This window comes from Rhinolophus ferrumequinum, chromosome 10 (genome assembly GCF_004115265.2).
Source record: "Rhinolophus ferrumequinum isolate MPI-CBG mRhiFer1 chromosome 10, mRhiFer1_v1.p, whole genome shotgun sequence".
Lineage (NCBI taxonomy): Eukaryota > Metazoa > Chordata > Mammalia > Chiroptera > Rhinolophidae > Rhinolophus > Rhinolophus ferrumequinum.
In genome coordinates this window covers 12355283-12376795 of record NC_046293.1, presented here as the reverse complement: position 1 = coordinate 12376795, position 21513 = coordinate 12355283, and the positions used below count along the sequence as shown (strand labels likewise).

The 21513-nt window shown below is 46.7% G+C and overlaps 1 protein-coding gene across 3 annotated transcripts in view; it reads right to left on the bottom strand.

The window, feature by feature from the left end:
• LARGE1 (LARGE xylosyl- and glucuronyltransferase 1) overlaps positions 1 to 21513 on the bottom strand; it is a 494394-nt gene that overhangs the window by 103576 nt on the left and 369305 nt on the right. For all 3 annotated transcript variants that reach the window (XM_033117375.1, XM_033117374.1, XM_033117376.1), the window contains one exon: positions 4149 to 4253. In XM_033117375.1, the coding sequence (XP_032973266.1) occupies positions 4149 to 4253 (105 nt within the window). The remainder of the gene's footprint in view (positions 1 to 4148; positions 4254 to 21513) is intronic.

Sequence of the window (21513 nt, the reverse complement as noted above, 5' to 3'; positions counted from 1 at the left end):
TTTTTTTTTTTTAAGTTCTACAGACAGCTGAGTGTTGAATGAATGACAGTGTCTTACACCTAGGACATGATGACCAGACAGAACGGTCAGGAAGGAGCCCATCTCTGTGCAAGGATGCAGGAGTTGCCCTGTATGCCACCTGAACAGTTAAGGCAAATGCCCTGTGCTGGGATCTGCTGGGTCATCGCAGCTGCTGGCTGTGGTTTAGCAGCTCTCTGAGGATGGATGAGTTGTCAACTGCTCTACTGAGAACACGGGGGTGAATGGGGAATGGTAGCCAGATCGTCCCTCACCTTGTAGGGCCCTGGGGGTTTGTGCAAGCTGACTTGGAAAGGAAAACAAAAAGGAAGGGGGAAGCTGGCTGGCTCTTTTAAGGGGAATGTCAATCGATGAGATACGTAATTCTATGAATTAGCAAAGATGATGCATGGTAAGGTACCTGGAACGGTGTCTGGGGACTGCAGCTGAACTCCATAAATGTGGCTGAATCAAAATCACTCAAAAATACTCACTCAGCAAGGCTGTGGTCAGGGGGGAAAATAAAAGTGACAACCACCTTCCGAAAGCACGTGGATTTCCCAGCCCTGATAGCTGGTAGTACAGAGGGCGTAAGGTGGAATCATCATACACAGTTTACAGAGGAACCTGAGGCTCAGAGAGCTCTGGGAAGCTTTCCACAAGGCACCGAGGAGAAAAGCGAAAGTCAGGTCTTGAAGGCAGATCTTCCACCTCAAACATCTCATGCTTTTTCTGGGGATTTTCCAAGTAAAACACAGTCAGGAAGCTGACATATGAACTAAAAAGCATCACTTTTTTTCCCCTGAAATAATATGAAAAGCTAACCTTTTTCCAGGTCTTAGAGGAGAAAAACTGCTAGGTGATTGCATTAAAATTACGGAATAGCAAAAAACGTAGTGGTTCTTTCTGACCTGAGTGCTCAGGAGACCTTAGCAAACCTCAGCCAGTCACGTAACCACCATTTTTAAAGCAGGTGGATCCTTTCCCTGATAAAGTAAATGGCAGAAAAATGAAAGAGGACACAGACGAAGATTTACTGAGCACCTATTTTGTGCCAGATACTAGGCTAGACTCATTACCCAAGTTACCTGGTTAATGCTCACACACTAGGTGCTGTTAGTGTCCTATTTTACGAGGGAGAAAACTAAGGCTCAAGTAGGGGAAGCCACCTGGCCAAACTCACAGAGACAAAATGGCTGAACTGCCTCAGTTTCCCCATACAAGCTGGAGGTTCACACAGGGCTTTGCCGGAGTTCCTTTTTCTGGAGGCTTGAGATGGGATTCTGGGCTCCATTTCCATGAGAACTAAATGTCTGGATGACACATCCACGGATATGAGGCACAATCCTTAGCCTTAAAATAACAAATCCCCATGATGAAAGCCAACGCATTTCGATGTCGCATATAAATCCTTTCCTAACGACTGGTTGGTGTCACTGGCTTATTGAAATGGACACGTCACTTCTAACAGGGCTTTTTCCCATCTGCTCTGTTCTGTCTGGATCAGCAAGAAAGGAAGTAACTCATTGCCTGGGCATATCAAGTAGGCGCTAGAAGTGGTTTAGACACTTGTCTGTCTCCTGACCTCACATTCTGAGGCAAACGAGGAGAAGCGGGAGAGGACACGTCATTTCTGTCATAATAAATCCCCCAGCGGGCTACAGTTTTCTTCGCCCTGCAAACCCCAATTGATGACCGATGGTTTTTGTTTCACGCAGATAATTGTGACCCAGAGGTCGTGTCCTCGAGGTACTGCAGTCTATCTCCACGTGACATTTTCTATTATTCTATGTTCCGGAAGATGGAAACTACACACATGCCAGGGTTTAGCTGTGATGTCCCTGCTGCCATCCGGCAAACATGGGTCTCTCCAGCTTTACAAAGGCCTGGAGTGAAGGGGCGGGAACCTGGGCAGCAAAGGCCAGCCGGGGCTGATCATCTGCTCACAGAAGGAAAGCACAGGGCACCCTCTCACCAGCCCCTGTGGGCTCCTCAAGGGTCCAGTCTCCAAGCACTGAGAAGATGGCCCCTGGGAAGGTGTGCTGGGAGGGGAAGCACAGAGCCACGTTCTGCCAGAGTAGTCCCTTAGATTAGACATCCTGGGGGCTCCTTATAGGGCAGAAACCAGGGCAACACCCCTGCAAGACCCTTCAAGGGCAGAGTCTGGGAGTCTCGGTTTTTAAAAGACTATTCTTGATCCTGAAGCTACTGAAGTTTAAGCTAGGAAGGTTAGGTTAGTAGTTAGCACCACAGGGTCCTTACTTATCAGTAAACTCTCTAAGCTTTAGCTTCGTGTGTATAAAATGGAGATAAGAATAGCACCTGCCTCCTGGGGTCAGTGTGAGGATCAAATGAGATTAACACGGAGGAAGCACCTGGCACAGTGCCCAGCCAGTACTCAGCTGGCATGCAGAGGCACTCCCCCGCCCCCCATTATCAAAATCCTGAAATACTTCCAAACCGGCTAATAGAGAGCTGCTGCCCGGAGACCCATCGGCCCCCTTCCACACCTCGGCCCCCTCAGGGACTCCGTAGCATTCCCCACCATCCCGCAACTCAAGCGTTAATGCCTAGCACAGCAGGAGAGCCTCCCGGAGGTGTGGGAAGGGCAGGTGCTTGGATTTCTTCACTTGTAACCTCTGCAGATGATAAAGCCTGATAGGTGATACAGGAACAAAATTAGAGAGCAAGGAGCACCTCGCCGCTCTGGCAAATGGCAGCCAAGGAATGGCCCCCATGTCAAAGGATGGCCTTCAGGACACGGCTCTCTAACTGCCACCTGTGGCCGCTCAGGACACTGACCCTGGACCTTTCTTTCCTTGTCCTGACCCACCTCTGAACTCTTCCCTCTGGAAGCTTGACTCTCATCCTTTTCCCTTTGGCCTCCGGGGCCCTGACGTCTCTGGAATCGGACCCTCAGCTCCCAGGTTGACTCTTTGGCCCTGTCCCCCACTAACGCCTCCAGGACAGGTGTTCCCTGTCACCTTCAGGTGGCGCCATCCCGTGAAGACACTGGCGCCAACCCAGTACAGCTGGTCTCAGATGCCGGGTCCCAGCACTTCTTGGCCTGACCCACCCTCCTGTTCCCTGAGCAACATGTTCTAGTCCTGACCCAGATCATGGGTCTGCATCCTCTGAGAACAGGGTACCAAAGCAGTGGCAAAGAGGATGAAGGGGAAGAGGCAGAAAGATCCAGAGGCTTCTCAGAGATAGGACCCTGGCAGGACCTGAGCCTACGGAGAGGGGCTGCTCTGGCTCCCTGTTTACATGCGCCTGAGGTCACAGGCTGTGTCTGGCCCACATAGCCTGGGGCCTAGTACACGGGAAGCATTCAACGGACAGGAGGTGAACAACGAATGAATGAGTGAAGGAATGATACTACTAACGGACACAGAAAGAAGAGACACGAGTTTGGGGTTACAGCAAGGTAGAATAATAGACTTGATTTTAGACGCATGGTGTTTAAGGGCTCTGGGACTCTCCTAAGCACCCATTACCAAATATTTCTGCCTTTTCTCCTCCCTGGCACATGGTCAGGTTACATTTGCCTATATACCCTGAAGGTAGGCATAGTCACATGACATACGTTAGCCAATGAAATATAAGCAAAAACCATGTCACTTCTGATCAGAAACATTCAGAGTCAATAGGATGTCTGTTACTTTCCTCCCTAGACAGGGAAGTATGCATCCCAACGAATCCTGAATGCCTACGGTGAGCGCAGGTTCTGGCACGCCTCAACTGGACGTGGAGTGTGAGGAAAATAAATTTCTGTTCTGTTAAGAAACCGGAATATTGGGGTTCTTTGTCACTGCAGAATGGTCTCTAGTCTATATTAACGGAGCCAAGGGGCCCACGGGCCATACTCATACTCTGATGGGAAGGTCAGTCAGGAGAGTGGCTTTGTGGTGAGACCGCCCCTGACTGCCAGCGTCCGACAGCACTTTGCCTGTAGCTGCAGCACTAAGAAAGAACTGGAAGGTGAACTGCCTATACCGTCCCCTGCAGAACTCATCCCACCAGGTGGCCTTGTCCCAGCTTTGGCTTACCTCTTCTCCCAGAGGAAGGAGAATGGGTCCTCACATCGCCCTTTGTAACCCCCATCCCACCCGGCCCACGTCATGACTTACCTGTGTTGTAGCCTCTTCCAAGGGCAGGCCAAGGGCGGTGATTCTTCCACAGGTTTCCAAGGTACCAGTCACTCTGGTTCTCTACCAAGCCCAAAACCTGCTGACCTGTGAAGTACAGAGAATGCAAAGGTCTTAAAAGCAGCCAGTATGGGTCGGTGAGTACTGAAGAGGAGACAGAGTCACGGCAAACCCTAACCACAGCTTTCGTTATTTGGAGCTTTTATTAAGTGACAGGCTCTGACTTAGGTGCTTAAATGGCATTAACATATTTAATCCTCACACTTAGGCAGCCCATCTGTTTTTATTATCCCCATTTTATGGAGAAGAAATGAAGGCCGCCCAGAGTAGTTAGCTAACTTGCCCAAGTTCACCCAGTTAATCTGTCATAAAGCCAGAATCCCAAACCATCCATCCAGGCGTCCATCCATCCATCCCTTCTTTACCACTCGCAACATGTATTTATTGGCTGCCATACTCTTCTTCAAGTGTTCCGGTTCTAATATTCCCATAGTATACTAATTTACTGGCTTTCTAAGTGTGAGCTGAGACAGTTTTCTCAGATCAGAGAGGAAGAAATGACCCTTGTTTAATGAGCTAGGAACCCACAGAGAAGAACCATCTTTTGGCTACATTCTCACAGTGTTTTTACTCTCAGAGTCACTTTATCTTGTGGTGACAAACATCATGTCAGCACCATATCAACTCAGGAGTATTTTGTAGAGAACAATTGCTTCTCTGTCCCCAGAGCAAATCTCTGGGCCTTCTAAATAGGGTAGATCAGGTATCAGGTCCAATTGCCTTCCGCTAGATAGTGCTGTCATGCCACACAGGCGGTATTCTCTTGGAATTATTATCAATCCCATTTTACAGACCAGGACACTGAGGCTCACACAGGACTGTAATTTGCACAGCGAGTGATGGAGCCAGCATATAATTCTCTATTTGTCTGACACCCAGATCTTTCCACTGTCTCAATGCATTATTACTTACCTTTAGGACAAAGGTTTAAGATAGAAATGATAAATCCACATTTTATAGAAAAGAGAAACTGAAGCTTAGAAAGTGTAAATAATTTGTTAAAGGTCACACAACTAATAATCACTGTCTTCCACAGCTAACTGATGCCTTCTGGAGCTCAAACCCTTATATTGTTGGCCAATTTGAGAAATAAAGACCTTTCTGACCCAAAGAAAACACAGCGGTTCTTCTAGAACAGCACACCGGGTGATATAGAACCTCCTTGGGGTGATGACAGCTCCCTGAAATGATGGTGTGTGGGTTTGGTATAATTTATTTGATCAATTTATCGAGTTCCTATCTAAATCAACACCCCAGCACAAATACATAAATTAGAGGCACGGGAAAAATACTACCACCCACTGTGTCACTGTGGACGATCACATCCAAAACTTGTAGAATCTCCCAGAAAAACATATCCAACTCAGAAAGTGGAAGAGCCAATCAATTCCACACGCAACAAAGCTTGGGACGTTCGTGCAAAACAATTATAATAGCTCTGAAAGGCATGGTGCCTTCAGCTGAGAAAGCTGTCTGCCAAGTCCTGATGCTGTGACCTTATTATGCAGCCTCTTTAATAACCTTACACAGAGGCTGTGACGCAAAGGGGATGTGGAGCCCTTGGGGAGGCTGGCTTATAATTACTATTGACCTCAGGTTGGTGCTACTACTGTTTTTTTTTGGGGGGGGAAGGCATGATGGAGGGTGTCATGAGCTCAGAAATGACAAAAGGGGAACGATCTTGCATTGAATGTAGGGTGGCCATCTGCATTTCAGGGAAGGTAATCTTCAACTATCTGAACGTCCAAAGTCTGTATTCCGGCACTCCACGAGTGATCTTCTGCCTCAACTTCTTCAGACGGAGTCTCTATTCCTCACACTTCACTCCTGACACGTGCATATGTCGTCTTGTTGCTTGCATCCTTACCGCTGTGTCTTGTTCAGATGGCTCTTGCTTGGTGGGAACCGCCCTTGCCCCCTGCTAATCCTCACGGGGCAGCCTTTGGGGCCCATGTTTAGCAGGAGGTCACCCTAAACACCCCGATATCTGAATGATCACTTGAGCTCCACTCCACATGAGATGGGCGACATGAGCTGACTTACGCCCTCTAGAGGCCAGAATGGGCGATAGCCAGGCACGGCCGGCCCCTCATCTGTAAATACCTGTCTCCTACTTTAGTTCCAAGGGCAAGGGATGCGTAGTAGCTAACAAACAATAGGCACTAACCAATGTCCGCTCAATAAATGATGTCTGGTGGGTAAATCTCTCCCGATTTGGAGACCACTGAGGTTAGCGTATTAATGTCCCGCTTTGGAGACCACTGAGGTTAGCGTATTAATGTTTGTACTTTTCTGCAGGTACAAAGCATTTCACCTTCTCCCCATTTACCAACATGAATACATTCCACACTCAGCTCTGGGAACTCTGGCAGCTTCCTCACCTGCACGAAAAACTGCAGAGATGGGGTGGCAGCCCCTAAAACAACCCTGACGTCCGATGCTCTGCCGAAGGCCTGAACTCAGGTCTTCATCTCTAGAGGAGTCTTTCGCACGGTTCACCTTAACTCATGTTATCCCCAAGAAAAGTATCCAAATTCCCCTTCTTTCAATTTGCACTTGAGCTGCATTTCTTATGATGGTGGTCCACGGCCCTTTCATGCTATGCCAGTTAAGGTTAAGAAAACAAACATCCACTGGTTGAGAAAGCAAAATAATAAACAACCACTAAGACTTCATTTTGCTTTTTTGAGGTGGATTCATTAACTGTTCAGTTGATGATCAAAATGGTAGCTGGGTTTTGCACCTGGCCTTGTGAATCCTGAGCTCAGTGTAACCCCCAGCCCCCCGCCGCCGCCGCCACCACCAGAGCTTCCGTGCACCAGGAACCGTGTGCCCAGTGTAGCCAGAGGTGAAGAGAGCAGACTGGAGTCACACCGCCTGGTTCCCTGGTTCCAATTCCTGACCCTGCCACTTTCTAGCTGCATAGCCTTGAGAAAATTACTTAACCTCTCTCTGCTCAGTATCTAACTCTAATGGCTACTGTGTGTGTTTCAATGACTTCATATGTATTAAGTGCTTAGAACTGGGGCCGGCACATACGTGATAGCTATTTTTAAATATCATCCAAGCTGTAAGCTTCTGAAAGGGAGCAAGCCCATGCCTGTAGTTTTCTTTGGAGGTCATCTAGCACAACAACTGGGTCATTTTAGAACTGTGTCTCTAGTGTGGCCTGAGGGTAATTGGCTTTGCAAACACCTGGGTTCTCATTAAAAGTGCAGGACCTCAACCTGAAAGTGAATTGTGACCAGGAGGCAGCTTCCCCCTATGGGTTTGGTTTCTAGGCGAGATTTCCAGGCTTCTTGCCCCAACCCTTTCTCGGTCCCCATGGGCCAGGGAGGAGTTACCTGACTGCTGAGTTTCAGAGAGAACAGATTACTGGTAGTTTATCTTTCTCCCATCCCTCCCCTGAGGGGCCAAGCCTGCCAATTTAACTTTTCTCAGTAAAACAAGGTCACATTTTGCTCTCATTCCTTTCTCTCTCCTCTAAACCAGTTCAGTATATGGGGATGAGGGACTAATATCATATCTAATTCCCCGGGACACCAACACTTCTAAATAAGAATTCTGGCCACTGAGTCTAGTAACCTGCACTTAAAAAAAATCCCCAGGTCATTCAAGTGTACATTAGAGTTTGAGAATTATAGATTCTGGTCTGAAAGCTCTGTCCCCGCCTTAGTCAGGGACAAGGCTCTCTTGTGGGGTCACTAGCACTCAGCCTCCTCTGGTGTCTAAATCAAGCTCATAAACCAGCAGAATTCAGGGGTGGCATCCAGAGTTACACTTCTTAAATAAGTGATGAAAAAAATGAATGCCAGCACCAAATTGCTCAGGTTCAAATCCTAGCTCTTCCACTTACAAGCTGTGTGACTTTGGACAAGTTACCCAACCTCTCTGTGCCTGTTTTTTTATTCATTTGTAAAATGGAGTTAATAAGTAGTATATGCATCAGAATTATTTCTTTTTTCCTCTAGGCACAAGTTCATTTGTGAAAATAAAGCTGTGTCCTTTGCTTATTCAAACATTACCACTGACAATGTCCACAAAACAGTAAAATGTTTAGTAGGTATTTGCTGTTATCATTACACCCAGAATTCCTCGGTCCTATAGTCTGTCCCATCTACTTGGATTTCTGGTGTCTGCAGTCTCGGCCATCTCCTTAGCTGACAATGATCTTCACTCTGCCTAGACTTTGGTTCAGTTGAATATCGATTGAGAGTTTGCTTTGTGTCAGACACCACACAAAATACTAAGGAATCAAAGACAAATAAAATACAGTCCTTGCCCTAGAGGCAGAGCGAGAGGAGAAGACAGATAAACAATTACGAAGCAGGGTGGTACTTGCAGTGACAGAGACACTGATAAGCCAGAGGAGTGGGGGGCAGGTTATAATTGATTCTGTGGGGGAAGGTCAGCGTCTCCGGTGGAGCCATCTACCATATCCCCTCCTGCATCACAGGCCACCTCTGCCCCTTCCACGCAGACCTCCAAATTCCCAAGCTTCCCCCAAACCTTTTCTAGTAATGGTGCTGTCCTATAACACCCTTCTAAGCAGAGAGTGACTCCCCCGGGGCCCCAGTCAGAGTGCATACGAGACAGGTCACCTTTCACAGCTCTGCCAACCCCAGCCCATCATCCAGGTGGCATCTACACTGCACCCTGGTCCGCAAAGGTCCAAGTCTAAATCCTTCACCTTGATGATGCAAACACATCCTTGGCCTGACATCCCATTAAGAGCTAAAATCCCAGGGGATTCCTCCTGGGGGGATGAGAGGGGTTGCCTGTGTGCTGCCTCCCTCAGCATCTCAGCATTCCGCACCGACTGTCTCATCTTCTTAGGAGTTATTATAATAAAACACCGTGACTAACAGAAAAGGCTTTGTCATTGTTTTCTGTGCTGGCCCTGTGGTTATGATTAAGTGCACTGTTGCCTGGATTCCTTACTCTAGGCACAAGTTAACTTATGAAAATGAAGCTGTCTTCTTTGCTTATTCATACATCACCACTAACAGCCAGACAAGAGCGAACAAGCTTGCTATTCTGCTGGGGCCCTGGTGTCAGTGTCACCAGCCAGCAGACGGATGGCTCCAGGCTGGGGACTCCCTTCCTCCCGCCTTCCTCAGCTCTGGCTCCAGGCAGGGCTCCTGTTGTTCAGAAGCCGAAGCCCCAGGAACAGAGACTGGTGCTACTTGCCTGTGGCACACGGGTGTGGGAGGGGCAGCCTGGGCATTCACTTACCCCACCCCAGGTATGAGGATTAGAGAGACAAAGGGTAGATTAGAGAGACAGAGAGGTTTTAATCCAGACAAAAGAGGGCCCTAACCCCAGCTCCATATGGCTGGACCAGGGTATAACTTCTCTGAGCCTCAATTTCCTTATCCTAAGTGGGGAAGAATGAAATTTACCTCCTGCCTCCAAGAAGGGATGTGCCCATCAAATAAGATACTATAGTTTAGTGGTTACCAGAGGGTAAGGGGGGTGGGGGGTGGGAGATGAGGGTAAAGGGGATCACATATATGGTGATGGAAGGAGAACTGACTCTGGGTGGTGCACACACAATGGGATTCATAGATGATGTAATACAGAATTGTACACCTGAAATCTATGCAACTTTACTAACAATTGTCACCCCAATAAATTAAAAAAAACACACACTCTATGTAAAGCACCTGGCTCGTGGTAGATGTCCAGCTGAGGGCATTTCTCTCGCTCCTGTTAGCCAGTCGTTATTCATAACGTGCTGGTACTAGCTGCAGTGACTGCCATTTGGCCCCCAATCCTTCCCTGCTGGCCCTTGTCCCCACCCCACTGGACCTTTCTGCGCCCTTCAGCTTCTGTGACACCAGTCTCTTGTTTTCCTCCCTCTGAACATTCTCTCCCTGCCTCCCCTTCAACGCTGGTGCTCCCCAACTCCCGACCTTGGCCCCCTCTTCCTCTTGCTTTCCATTTTCTCTGTACTGGAGCTACTCTAATGGCTTCCAACACCACCAGTAGGAAGACAAGCGCCCATCTCCATCCCCAGCTGAGACGACTTTCCAGAGCTCTGGACTACAGCCATCTGCTCCCTATCTTCACTTGGCTGTTTCACAGTGACCTTTCACCCAGACTGACCAAGACCAAATCCATAACTTTCTCCCACAAATAACGATCTGAGCCCGGCCGACTCTATTCGTTGGTAGCACCGAGATCTAACTTGTCACCGATGTTAGAAACCTCTGACTCAACTATGTCACCTCCCTCTCTCTTCATTCTCCACACGTTCGCTGTAACCAAATCCTACAGATTTTCCTGACTGTTTATCAAGTTCTCCCCCGTCCCTTGCTCTACCATGTTCCCATCATGTCTCTTTCCTAGGTTACTGTCATGCGGGGTCTCTGGTCCCGCTCCCCGCACAAGAATGCAGGACATGGTGAGGCCAAACAGGAACATCCACGGAGCCACAGAGAGGGGAGTCATACCGCTATATTCTCGCTGGCGGCTGGGTTGGAGACACAGGACGCAGGGGCCGCAGAAGCCACAGGAGCCACACTATCTGCTCCACAATCCGCAGTCTGCTTCTCTGCCAACCAACCAACCCCACTTGCTAACTGCAATCCCTGCTTGCCAGCATAGCCACTGGCAGTTATATTAGTGGCCAACAGCTAACTGGTGACAGCTGACGGCCAACTAGCCACAGCTGACGGCCATCTACTACCCGAGCCAGCACTTTCCACATGAGGCCGAGAGCCTGGAAACTGCTCTCCTGGCTCTGTCCCCACAGTTACCTTGGCAGATTCATACTTGGTCACCTTTCCCCCAGGTAAGCCCCCTTGCCATTCATCTTGCCCAGCCAGAGAAATATTTTTAAAGTGAAAGCAGAGGATTTTGCTTCCTCGATTAAAAAGCTTAATGCTCTTGAGGCCCAGTACAGTGTGAATGGATGATGGACGGATACATGAATGGATGATTTAACGACAAATAAATATTATCTAAAACCATCCTAGCCCTCCTGGAACTGGTGGACTCTTTCGGAATGGGGTGGGAGTGGATGCGTTAACCTCTCCAGGTAAATACCAGGAGCTGGGGGCTCCAGCTCTGATCACGGATGCTTCCAGTACAGTCTCCTTTTTCCCATTCCCAGGAAAGGTCCTGGGTGCACAGAGGGAGACTGCCAATCACCACTGCCTATCAGACCAGCTGTGCTTACCCCAGCAGGTGAACACGACAGTGTTATCACCAGGGGCTGTCCTGAGTATCAGCAGACAGCACCGATGCTCTTCCGCCCTCAGATTTACTCTAATAAGCTATTTTAAAATAGCAAAGTCTTTAATAGTCATCCCACTCAGCGCATGTCTGAGGGCAGGATGGCTATAATAAGGAAAACATATAGCATTAGGGTACCATTTACAAAACATCCTGAAAGAATTGTTCCACCGATGCCTCTGGCTAGTGGGTGCAGAAGAATGAAACATTCCCTGAGAAGATGCAACACGAAAGGGTATTTAAATAGCCCTGAATGGGTTGAAAGGGATTGTTTCTGACCGTGCATGTTTCACAGCTCCAGCTGAATGCAGTCTGGGATCACAGAAGTTCATGAGAGCTGCCAAGATATTCGTGGTTGCTCTGGAGCCATCTATTTTCACAGGTGAAGCCCAGAGAAGGGGAGTGAGGTGTGTAGGAACACACCGTCAGTGAAGAAGCTGGGACTCCATGACTGACGCTACCTTTGGGGATTTCTTCTACATGCAAACTTCTCCAAGCTTACCCCGGGTTGACTGCGTGCCCTTGAGATGGAATCCATGTGCTCTGGCTGAAAAGGTTCTTTTGCCAATCATTTTGTTTCAGTGACTGGAGGAAGTAAGTTGATTCATGTTCCGCCAGCCCTGATTTCATTTGGAGATAAATACCCTGTCCTTGGTGACCTGCCCAGCCGAGGGATAATCCCTTCTAAGGAGAATTAGAATCTGTGTCACTCTAGAAGGTAGAATTAGGCTGAATGAATGAAGATGGAAGGAAGACAGATTTTGCTTATTATAAGCCAGCACGTAAGCAACCATTCGAGTTCACCAAAAGGGAGATAAACTGACTGTGAGATCTCTTTATTCTAAGCCAACGCCGAATTTTCTTAATATCGTCCTCATGCCAAACTGCCCCCACACGTTCTTCAGCTACGTATGCCGTGTGTGTACGGGCATGCCTGCCCTGTGACAGGCGCTTACTTTTCTGAGGGCAGTCCCCTCTGACACAGGTTAGTTAACATGTTGTTAAGAAGACAGGAAGGTCCCTGGTAGAATAAACAAAAGACAGCCATAGCCGGAAACTCCAGATACTGCGAAAACACTTTCACTCTAGGACACAATGTAATGGAGCCTTGAGGTTAAGAAGTTATCTCGTAAATCCCTTTTGGCTGGACAAATGGAACAGATCTGATAGATAGAAATGGATAGAAATGGGTTATTTCGTTAATCCCTTCAGGATGGGCAGAAGAAACCTGACACAAATTCCATTAGAAGGTGCCAGCTCCCTTCTCCAAGCAAGCAGGGGAAGGTATAAAAATAAGAGCCTCTGCCTCAGTCACGGGCACCCAGTCAGGACCCACTTCTGCTCGGGAGCTGCAACTCTTTGCTTTAAATAAACTATCCTCTTTTACAAGTCCTCGCCTCTCCTTGGTCCCTGCTTCCATTCTTCGGTTTCACAGGCTACGATCCCGGCACTCACAGAAATTTCCTGTGTCACCTCTTTCCAAGCACTTTGCCCAAGCACTGGACGACATGTCCTCCATGCGTCGTCGCAGACTGCCTTACAACAACCCCACGAGGTGGGCACTCTGCTGAGCTCTATCTCCTGGAAAGGAAACTGAGGTTCAGAGATGGAAAGTCACTTGTCGAGGACAAATGGCTGGGAACCAAAGAGCTGGGGTTTGGGTTCAAGTCTCTCTGTTGCAAAAACCCATGTTTTCACACCTAGACTCATGGTTAGGAAAAATGTGCAAAAGCCTTCTCTCCTCAGGGGAAGGGCTGTTGCTGGTACCGTGTGGACGAGGCTCCCAAGGACATGAGAGGATGGGTAGACAGGCTGGTCAAGGCATATTTGACCAGCCCTCCTGTTCCTGCTTGCAGGGCCACCTGGGGCTGCAGGCAGGGGGCCAGGACACTGCAGAGTCCTCTGGTCCCCATCGAGGTGCTGAGTCTAATTTCCTTGACCACTAATCCCAGGGCACTGAGCTGAGAGCACATCCTACCCAGGGGCATCTAAGGAGAACAGAAAAAAAAAAGCGTGAAACAAAAAATGCGCTGCATTTGACAGGAGGGCTGGTCAAATCCAGTAAAGGTCCAGATAACAATTCCATCTGCTGCGATGCACAAACAACACCCTCCTTCTCCCACCCCCCCGCTGCCTGCCGTCAGCTCCGAGTAGGCCCACATTAATTTCATTTACGGTTTAAAAACTCCTGCTCAGTCTTAAATAATGATTTCTCTCTGCTTCTTTCGGTGATCTTTGGTCTTTGGAAATAGGAAAAACCAAAAAGGAACAAGAGCCAGGTGCTGGGCTCTCTTCCAAGGCTGTTGTTTTTATCACATCAGTCCCAGGACACTCGCCACCATCACCTCTCAGACGAGACCTCTGCTAGGGAGAAGAGCTGGCCTGGATCCAGCTGCAACTACCATCCGTTGACTTCTTGGATGTGTCTCTTTAAAAACACAATTTGTTGGCATCTTTCAGATACTTCACTCACAGACACCCCTTTGAACCACTAATAACAGTGCCCGGGAGCAATCGTCTAAGTTTTCCTACCAGGGATGCAAAAAAAAAAAAAAAAAAAAAAAAAAGCACTTGTTTGCAGGATGCTAAGGACAACATTTAAATTCTGGCTTTTCCAGTTATGAACTGTGCCACCCGGGCCCGAACGACTTGATTTTCTGAGTGTCAGTTTTCATTTCTTTAAAATAGATGATGATCAAGTTCACCCTGTTTACATCATAAGGTTGTTTTAAGAGGGAAATGAAATGTAAATGTAAAAATCTTTTCAACTTTAAGTATAATTATTATTACCAAACATTTCTGAGTCTTATGTAGCTATTAGGTTGGTGCAAAAGCAATTGCGGTTTTTGCCATTATTTTTAACCTTTTAAACCGCCATTACTTTTGCACCAACCTAATATTACTTAATTTTTTTTCCCCTTATAGGATTTCTTAGGTCATAGCATTATTACTCACTGAAACTACCTCTGCAGAGACCAGACGTTGACCAAACTTGATTCTCTCTGAAACAGTTCAGAAGGTGGAAGTTCTCAGTAGGGGCCCCTGCAAAGCTGAGAAGCGTCAGGAAGCTTAATCACAAAATCTCTCTATATTATTAAGTCTGGTCCTGGGCAGATGTAGTAATGCTCATTCAATGAGGAAAGACAGGGAAAAAGAACTCAAAACAGAGGTACTAAAAGGCTAAAGGAGCACTGGCCTGGGAGTACTCAGTACAGGGTTGAGGAAACTTCCAGGTTTCCAAAATCTCTGTCATCACTGACATAAGTCACTCATCCATTCAACAAATATTTGCTGGGTACTAATGAGACTCAAGCTGCATGCTGGGCTGTGGGGGTGAAAGGATGGGTGAGTCCTGAGATGGTCTCTGCCCCCACTGGAGCTTACACCTTGTAGGAATCAGTCTGCGAGGGCTGCGGTAACAAGTACCACAGACTGGGTGGCTGCAACCTCCGAATTACATATTCTCACAGTTCTGGAGGCTGGAAATCTGAGATCGAGGTTTCAGCAGGTTCGTTTCTTCTGAGGCCTCTCTCCTCGGCTTGTGGATGGCCGTCTTCTCCCTGTGTCTTCACATGTCTTCCCTCTGTGTCCTAATCTCCTTCTTACAAGGCCACCAGTCATATCCAATTAGGAGCCATCATAATGACTCCGTTTGACTGTGATTAATTCTCTAAAAGACTCCATCACCAAATACAGTCCCATTCTCAGGTATCGAGGGTTTGGATGTCAACGTCTGAACGTGGGGAGACACAATTCAGCCCATAACATTGGGTGGGGTCAGTGAACCATCACGCTAACAAATGTGGACCTGTGACTGCACGGGCTGAGAGGGAGCGGTCCACAGTGACCACAGCGTCCACGAAAGGGCAAGTCAGCCAAGGAGGGTCTGAGGAAATGCAGGTTAATTCAAGGCAGGGGAAACGGTGTGTGTTAAACCCGACAGTGGGAAGCTTGACAAGGATTAGGTCTGTGGTGTGACACAAACATACTACATGTTTGTCCCTGGTTCCTGGCACACAGTCCCTAAAATCATTGGAATTTCCTTAACGATAAGAACACCTTTTGTTCCTCATTTGTTCGAATGAGGAAACTCTTGGAAGGACCTTGGATACATACCATGTTCCACCGAAAATAAGACTTAGCCAGACAATCAGCTCGAATGCATCTTTTGGAGCAAAAATTAAGATAAGACCTGGTCTTATTTTACTACAATATAAGACTGGGTATAATATATAATATAATGTAATGTAATATAATATAATATAATGTAATATAATACCAGGTCTTATATTAATTTTTGCTCCAAAAGATGCATTGCAGCTGATTGTGCGGCTAGCTCTCATTTTCGGGGAAACATGGAAGTCCAACCTTTCCCAGGTGTAACAGATGGAAGTGAGTCACAGTGAGCGGAGATAATAGTCTCAAGGTCACAGTTGAGTAGAGGCCAGAACCCTTGTTTCTTAACAAAATTGTGCTTCCTACCACTTAATAGCAACTTGGAAATGAAAGCTGCTGAAATTAATCTCTGGAATGGTGTATAGGGATGGACCCTGGCTTCCTGCGGACCCTGACGGCAGACTTTTCTCACTTAACATGGAACAGCAAGCATGACACATAAACCGCTGGGGTAAAGCAGATGGTGGTTCTGCTAGCGAAGCCACCCTCTCTAAGCCAGCTCACCGCTGTCTTCTTTGGAGAGCGAGTCCTCTCTTGGCAAACCAAGGGCAACACACTTTTTAAGTCAGCTAATCGCCGGCTCCTGGCAGGGTATTAAATCACCAATAATAACAACGCATAAGACCTTGTCTTTTAGTAGTTTTGATATCCTTTCTGATGGAGACTAAAAGGAGGCTTCCAAGATCAAGGTAGAAAACAATTTGATCTGGCAAAGTCACAGAGACGGTTGGGCAGTGGTGGGAGAGAGGAAGAAGGGAGATGCACGTGTGTGTAGAGGACCACTAAGAAGTTATTTTTAACAGGGTGCCAGAGACTGCATTCCCGTCTAACTTTGCTCATCCATCCATCCAGTTGTTCATTCATCCACTCATTCATTCATCCAACAGTTATTTACTAAGTGTCGGTTATATGCCAGGCACTGTTCTGGGCTCTGAGTCATAAACAACAAGAACAAAGCGAAGAAACAAAAGTCTCTGTCTCATTGGCACATTCGCTCTAGTGGGGAAGCTAGACCACAAAGAGAAAACATGAAAAGTGACGTAGAGGAAGGGCTAGAGAGCGATGGGAACAGGGGGACTACTAGAGCAGATGGGGGAGCTGGAAAAGCTTTGCCGAGCTGCCATTTGAGGACTAAGGAAATTTTCCCTTGCTCAGAGGAATGCCAGGGGCAGAAGAAAGAGTGGCAGATGAACAGAAAGCTGTGGTCCGGAGGTCCCCAGGAAAGGGACTGGTGGCACCTCCGACACGTCTGTCCCAGGTGAACTGGCTGCCTAAAAAAACTGTTGTCGCAGACTCGATCTGGAAAAGGTCACCGATTTTGTAGCGAGCGGTGAGGAAAAGTAGGCCTGGGATGACATTCTTTACTTATTTAGGGCTCAGCACTGCTTGAAAATGGACGGGTCGGGGAAGCCATCTGGCTGCGCGGTGGCTATGTCAGAGTAACATTTCAGAGTCATCAAAGGAGGGAAAAAGAGCAGGAGAACTGCATAAAAATGACAGGTTCCGGTGGCCCAGGGGTTTAGGGATTTAAGTGGGAGTCCTTTCAAGATGGCTGCAGCTTCCCATTCTCTTTTCTTACTCAAAATTATTACTATTTCAATGAATGTATATTATAGCTTGCCAAAGGCTCCTTGCCACAGACTTTTGCCACAAGACATTAACCCTGAAATATCGGGTCTTGCTATTCGGGTCTTGCCAAAAGCCCAGTAGAGGTGTCACAGTGATGAATGCCAGTTTGGAGGCCAGTGAGGGAATCGCACAAAGCTGTGTGTTTCAGCCACATGGCCGGGGCTTGTGCTGAAGTCCCATGTCTGGCCTCCAGCTTTCCCCAAAGGACACTGAACAGAAGAGCTTCATAAAACTCTCTATTGCATTTATTGTAGGGATGTCGCTGAGAACATGGTTCATTGTAGCACTTGATCAATATTCCTTTTAGGAAGTCCCAGGTGAGAAACTCCATTCAAAACTATTAGGTTGGTGCAAAAATAATTGTGGTTTAAAAGGTTAAAAATCGTTGCAAAAATCGCAATTACTTTTGCACCAAGCTAATACAAATATATACATATACATATATATATTCTTTTGAAGCAAGAAGCCTCTAACTGACCAAGTAGACTTTTCACTTTGGCTGCCAGGAAGCTCAGAGCTCATCTTTAAAAACAGCGCAGGATCCAATAATCCTTATATGTAAATTATGGTATCTTTTCTTATAAGTTGCCTGAAACCTTTTGTAGGATAAAGTAGGCTATAATGGAGCAACAAATAACAGTGTTTGTACAAACACAGGGCCTGTTCGACTCCTGTCTGTTTATATGCCTTGTGTAGCCTCTGACTGTGATTTGTTGCCCATGAGTTTTTGAACATTACTTCCCACTTTCTGTTTTCTACTAGTGGACCAGGGACAAGCTGATTGCAGATGCTGTCCTTTCCCTGACTTATAAACTTGGACAGCTACTTATGCTCAGTGTAGTCTGTCTCCCAGAGAGCAGCCGAAATTACCCCATCACAACAATCCATGTACAGAGTCGATTACAGTAAAAGAGACAAGAGTTCACTGTTATCCCTGACGGGCTGGGGAACCTTGATCTGGACCACCTCTGATCAGCAGCCTGCGGCCAGTCCATCCTCATTCTGTCTGTGTCTGTCTCTGGGTCTGCTTGTCTCTCTCTCTCTCTCTTTCCTGGATCCTGGTTTCTCATTGGTATTGGCTGAACTCACAGAGGAGTAACTTCGTTCTGACCACCAGCTGCTGTTACCATTTTACTTCCTGTAACTTCTACTACCTGTCTGGGTTCTCTCAAAGTTTTCTCAGAAACCTGAGACATGGAAAAACCACTCATTTTTATCTGTTTCCCATTGTATTTTGAACATACAGCAGAGGCTCTCTTCATTGAACTAGACCTAATCAATGCACTGGATGAAGCAACTGAGATGACACAGAGGGCCAGACTCACAAGAATCAGAGTTCCTAGCTAATGTCAGGTAATCATGAGGCACAGGTAAAGCAAAACAAAGCCCAGGATTGCCGATGTCATGCCCTCACTCCTTGCCACACTGAAAAGTGCTCTAGGCCAGATATAAAACATACGCATCGCCAAGATATGCATCCCATTGTCACTTACCCTAGAGGGAGCTGTGTCAGCCATGAAACATCTCTATTTTATCCTCCAACAGTCACAAAGTTTATGTGCTACTGTCCAGAAAGCCATGTCCCATACATCCAATGGTCACCTTTATTTACCATAGCTAGAGACTGAATATTTGTGTACCCCCCAAAATTTCTATGTCGAAACCTCCTCACTGATGGGATGGGAAGGTGGGGCCTTTAGGAGGTGACCAGTTCATGAGGGTGGGGTGCTCGTGAATGAGATTAGTGCCCTTAGAAAACAGACCCAGTGAGCGTTCTTGTCTGCTGCCATGTGAGGACACAGCAAGACGTCTATGAACTAGGAAGTGGGCCCTCAGCAGACACCAACTCTGTTGGCGCCTCTCAGACCTCCCAGCCTCCAGAACTGTGAGAAATAAAAGGGCTGCTTTTAAGCCACCGAGTCCATGGCGGATTATAGCAGCCCAAATGGACTAAATAGCCCTGCCACTCCTAGACAGACCAGGGACGTACTGCTCAAAGCGATCCAGGTGAGAACGCTGTCCTAGAAAATACTCTTCGTGCTTTTGAGAGAGGACTGTCATTGCTGTATGACTTGACCCGGTCACCTGTCTCTCTTTCCTGGGTCCATAAAGGGAGGGAATGCAGTGCAGTACAGCGAGAGTCTGCGGCCAACACGTAGCTCCTTTTCCAGAACTGTTTTTATATTGACGGATGCACAAGGCACGCAGAAGGAAGCTGGTAGGTCTGCACACGCCCGTTGCCACGCATCTGCCTGTGTGTTTAGCAAGAATGAGTGGAGGTTGCCTCCAAACCTGTTTATGCCAGGTCTTGTTGTTGCAATTAAACATGCTAAGTAAATATTATGTAAATTGACTAATTATGAGTGTGAAAAGCGTTATTTCTCTGAAAACGAAATTGAAGTCTTAGGAAAGATCTGATAACGGCGAGTTGCTAAAAAAAAAAGCGATGGTCGTAGACAACTCAGAGGTAGCGAAAATCTAGTCGGATTCTGCATTCCTGTGCTTGAAGAATGTCTAAATACAGACTCTGCTTTAAATAGCTGAAATTGGAAATAACATTATGGGTGTAGGCTACATAAGAAAAATGACTCATAACTCTAATCAGTGGGCTCTTAACTCAAAGAAAAGGCGGTGGCTCTATAATACCTCTGCAATTCTCCCATCACACAGCAATGATTTGTGGATACATTTCCCTCCCTGTATTATGGCCAGCTTTGTGACAGTCTGAGCAATTACTGCAGACAGTATTAGAAATAAGCAACAAGAGGCCTGAGTTCTAAGCCAGGTCCAATTGTTCTGAGCCCTGGACCTCTACTCCTGTGAAATATTTCCACAGGACAATCCCAAAGGCTCCACCAAGTTCTGACACTCTAGGACTCTATGGCTGTCAATTGCTTTACAGCTGCTTAAAACCTAGTAGAACCAATCACCAATCCACCTATACCCCAAATCTCCTATATGATCTAAGGACTCTGAACTACCCTATTTGCTGAATGAATGCTCCCCACGTTGGGTACTTTTAATCTTTCTTAGACACAGGAAGATTTTAGATGTGTCATTGTCTTAATGGTTTTCAAAGTTTTTGTTTTGCCTGTGACTTCTAAATCTGTGCTTAATCAAAGCGTGGAATACTCCTAAACCTCTTATGAAGTCCTTTTTTTTTTTCTTTTTGGTTTTGTGCTGGGTTTTCTATTTCAATTAACTTTCTATTGAAGTGTCATTGAATGAAAGACATCAGGGAAATGGAAGAACCTGTTACAGATGCAACCTTTAGCCCTTGAGAGTTTCTAATTCCATTCCTCTAATGCAATTTTTGACTGATGGTGACCCAGTCACTTAGGTGTAAGGTTCCGCCTGATGAATCATTTCAAAGAGCATGTACCTGGGGGCAGCGGCAGCTCTGAGCTAATAGAACTCAACATGCTATCCAGTTAACTTTCACAGATTTGGAATCATCTACAAGTGAGAATAATGAAGCCAAAAGGGGCCAGAGAGAAATATGGGCAACAGGAGATCTGATCAAGTCAAATAAACTTTCACAACGTACAAAACTTGGGTAGACAGAAGACGCTTTACTTGCGTAACTGCAATTTGGGAACTTCTGTAGGCACCAGGGCAGAAGTATGTCGGATTTGCCCTTCTGCAGGCACTTGTATAGCATGATTCAAGATTTAAGGGAAAACAGACCTAAGAATGTAGCGAGTACACAACCTCTCTGGATGCAATTTTTATTCTTTAACTCAATAAACATTTAATGGTCATGGATGAAGTGTAATGAATGGTTCTCACTAAATAAAACATGGGTACAGTATAATTGCTGACACCAAACATATTACAAAGAAAGACAGGAGACATTTATGTGCATGACAGATAAAACGATAACAAATGTGCAAAAAAATAGTACCTACGGAAAAATCCCATGAAAATATAGCAAAAACAATAATTCTGTGTGACTGAAGGAGGGTCCACAGGGAAGGTGGCATTTGTATTGGGTGTTAAAGGATGAGTCAGATTTTGGTGGGCAGAGGAAGAGATGGAAAGCCATGCCGGGTGAGGAAAGGCCTCGGGCAGAGGAATCGTGATAGAGCTCCGCATGGAGAAGGGGAGGCTGGGTGCATATTTACAAGAGTACGATCCTGGTTTAAAGTCTCAGCTGAGCTACGGGCCACATAGATGTCACTGCAGAGTCCTTTATGCTCGGAGCGACAGTTGGCTGTTTCTCAAGTGGGATTAATAAAACCTA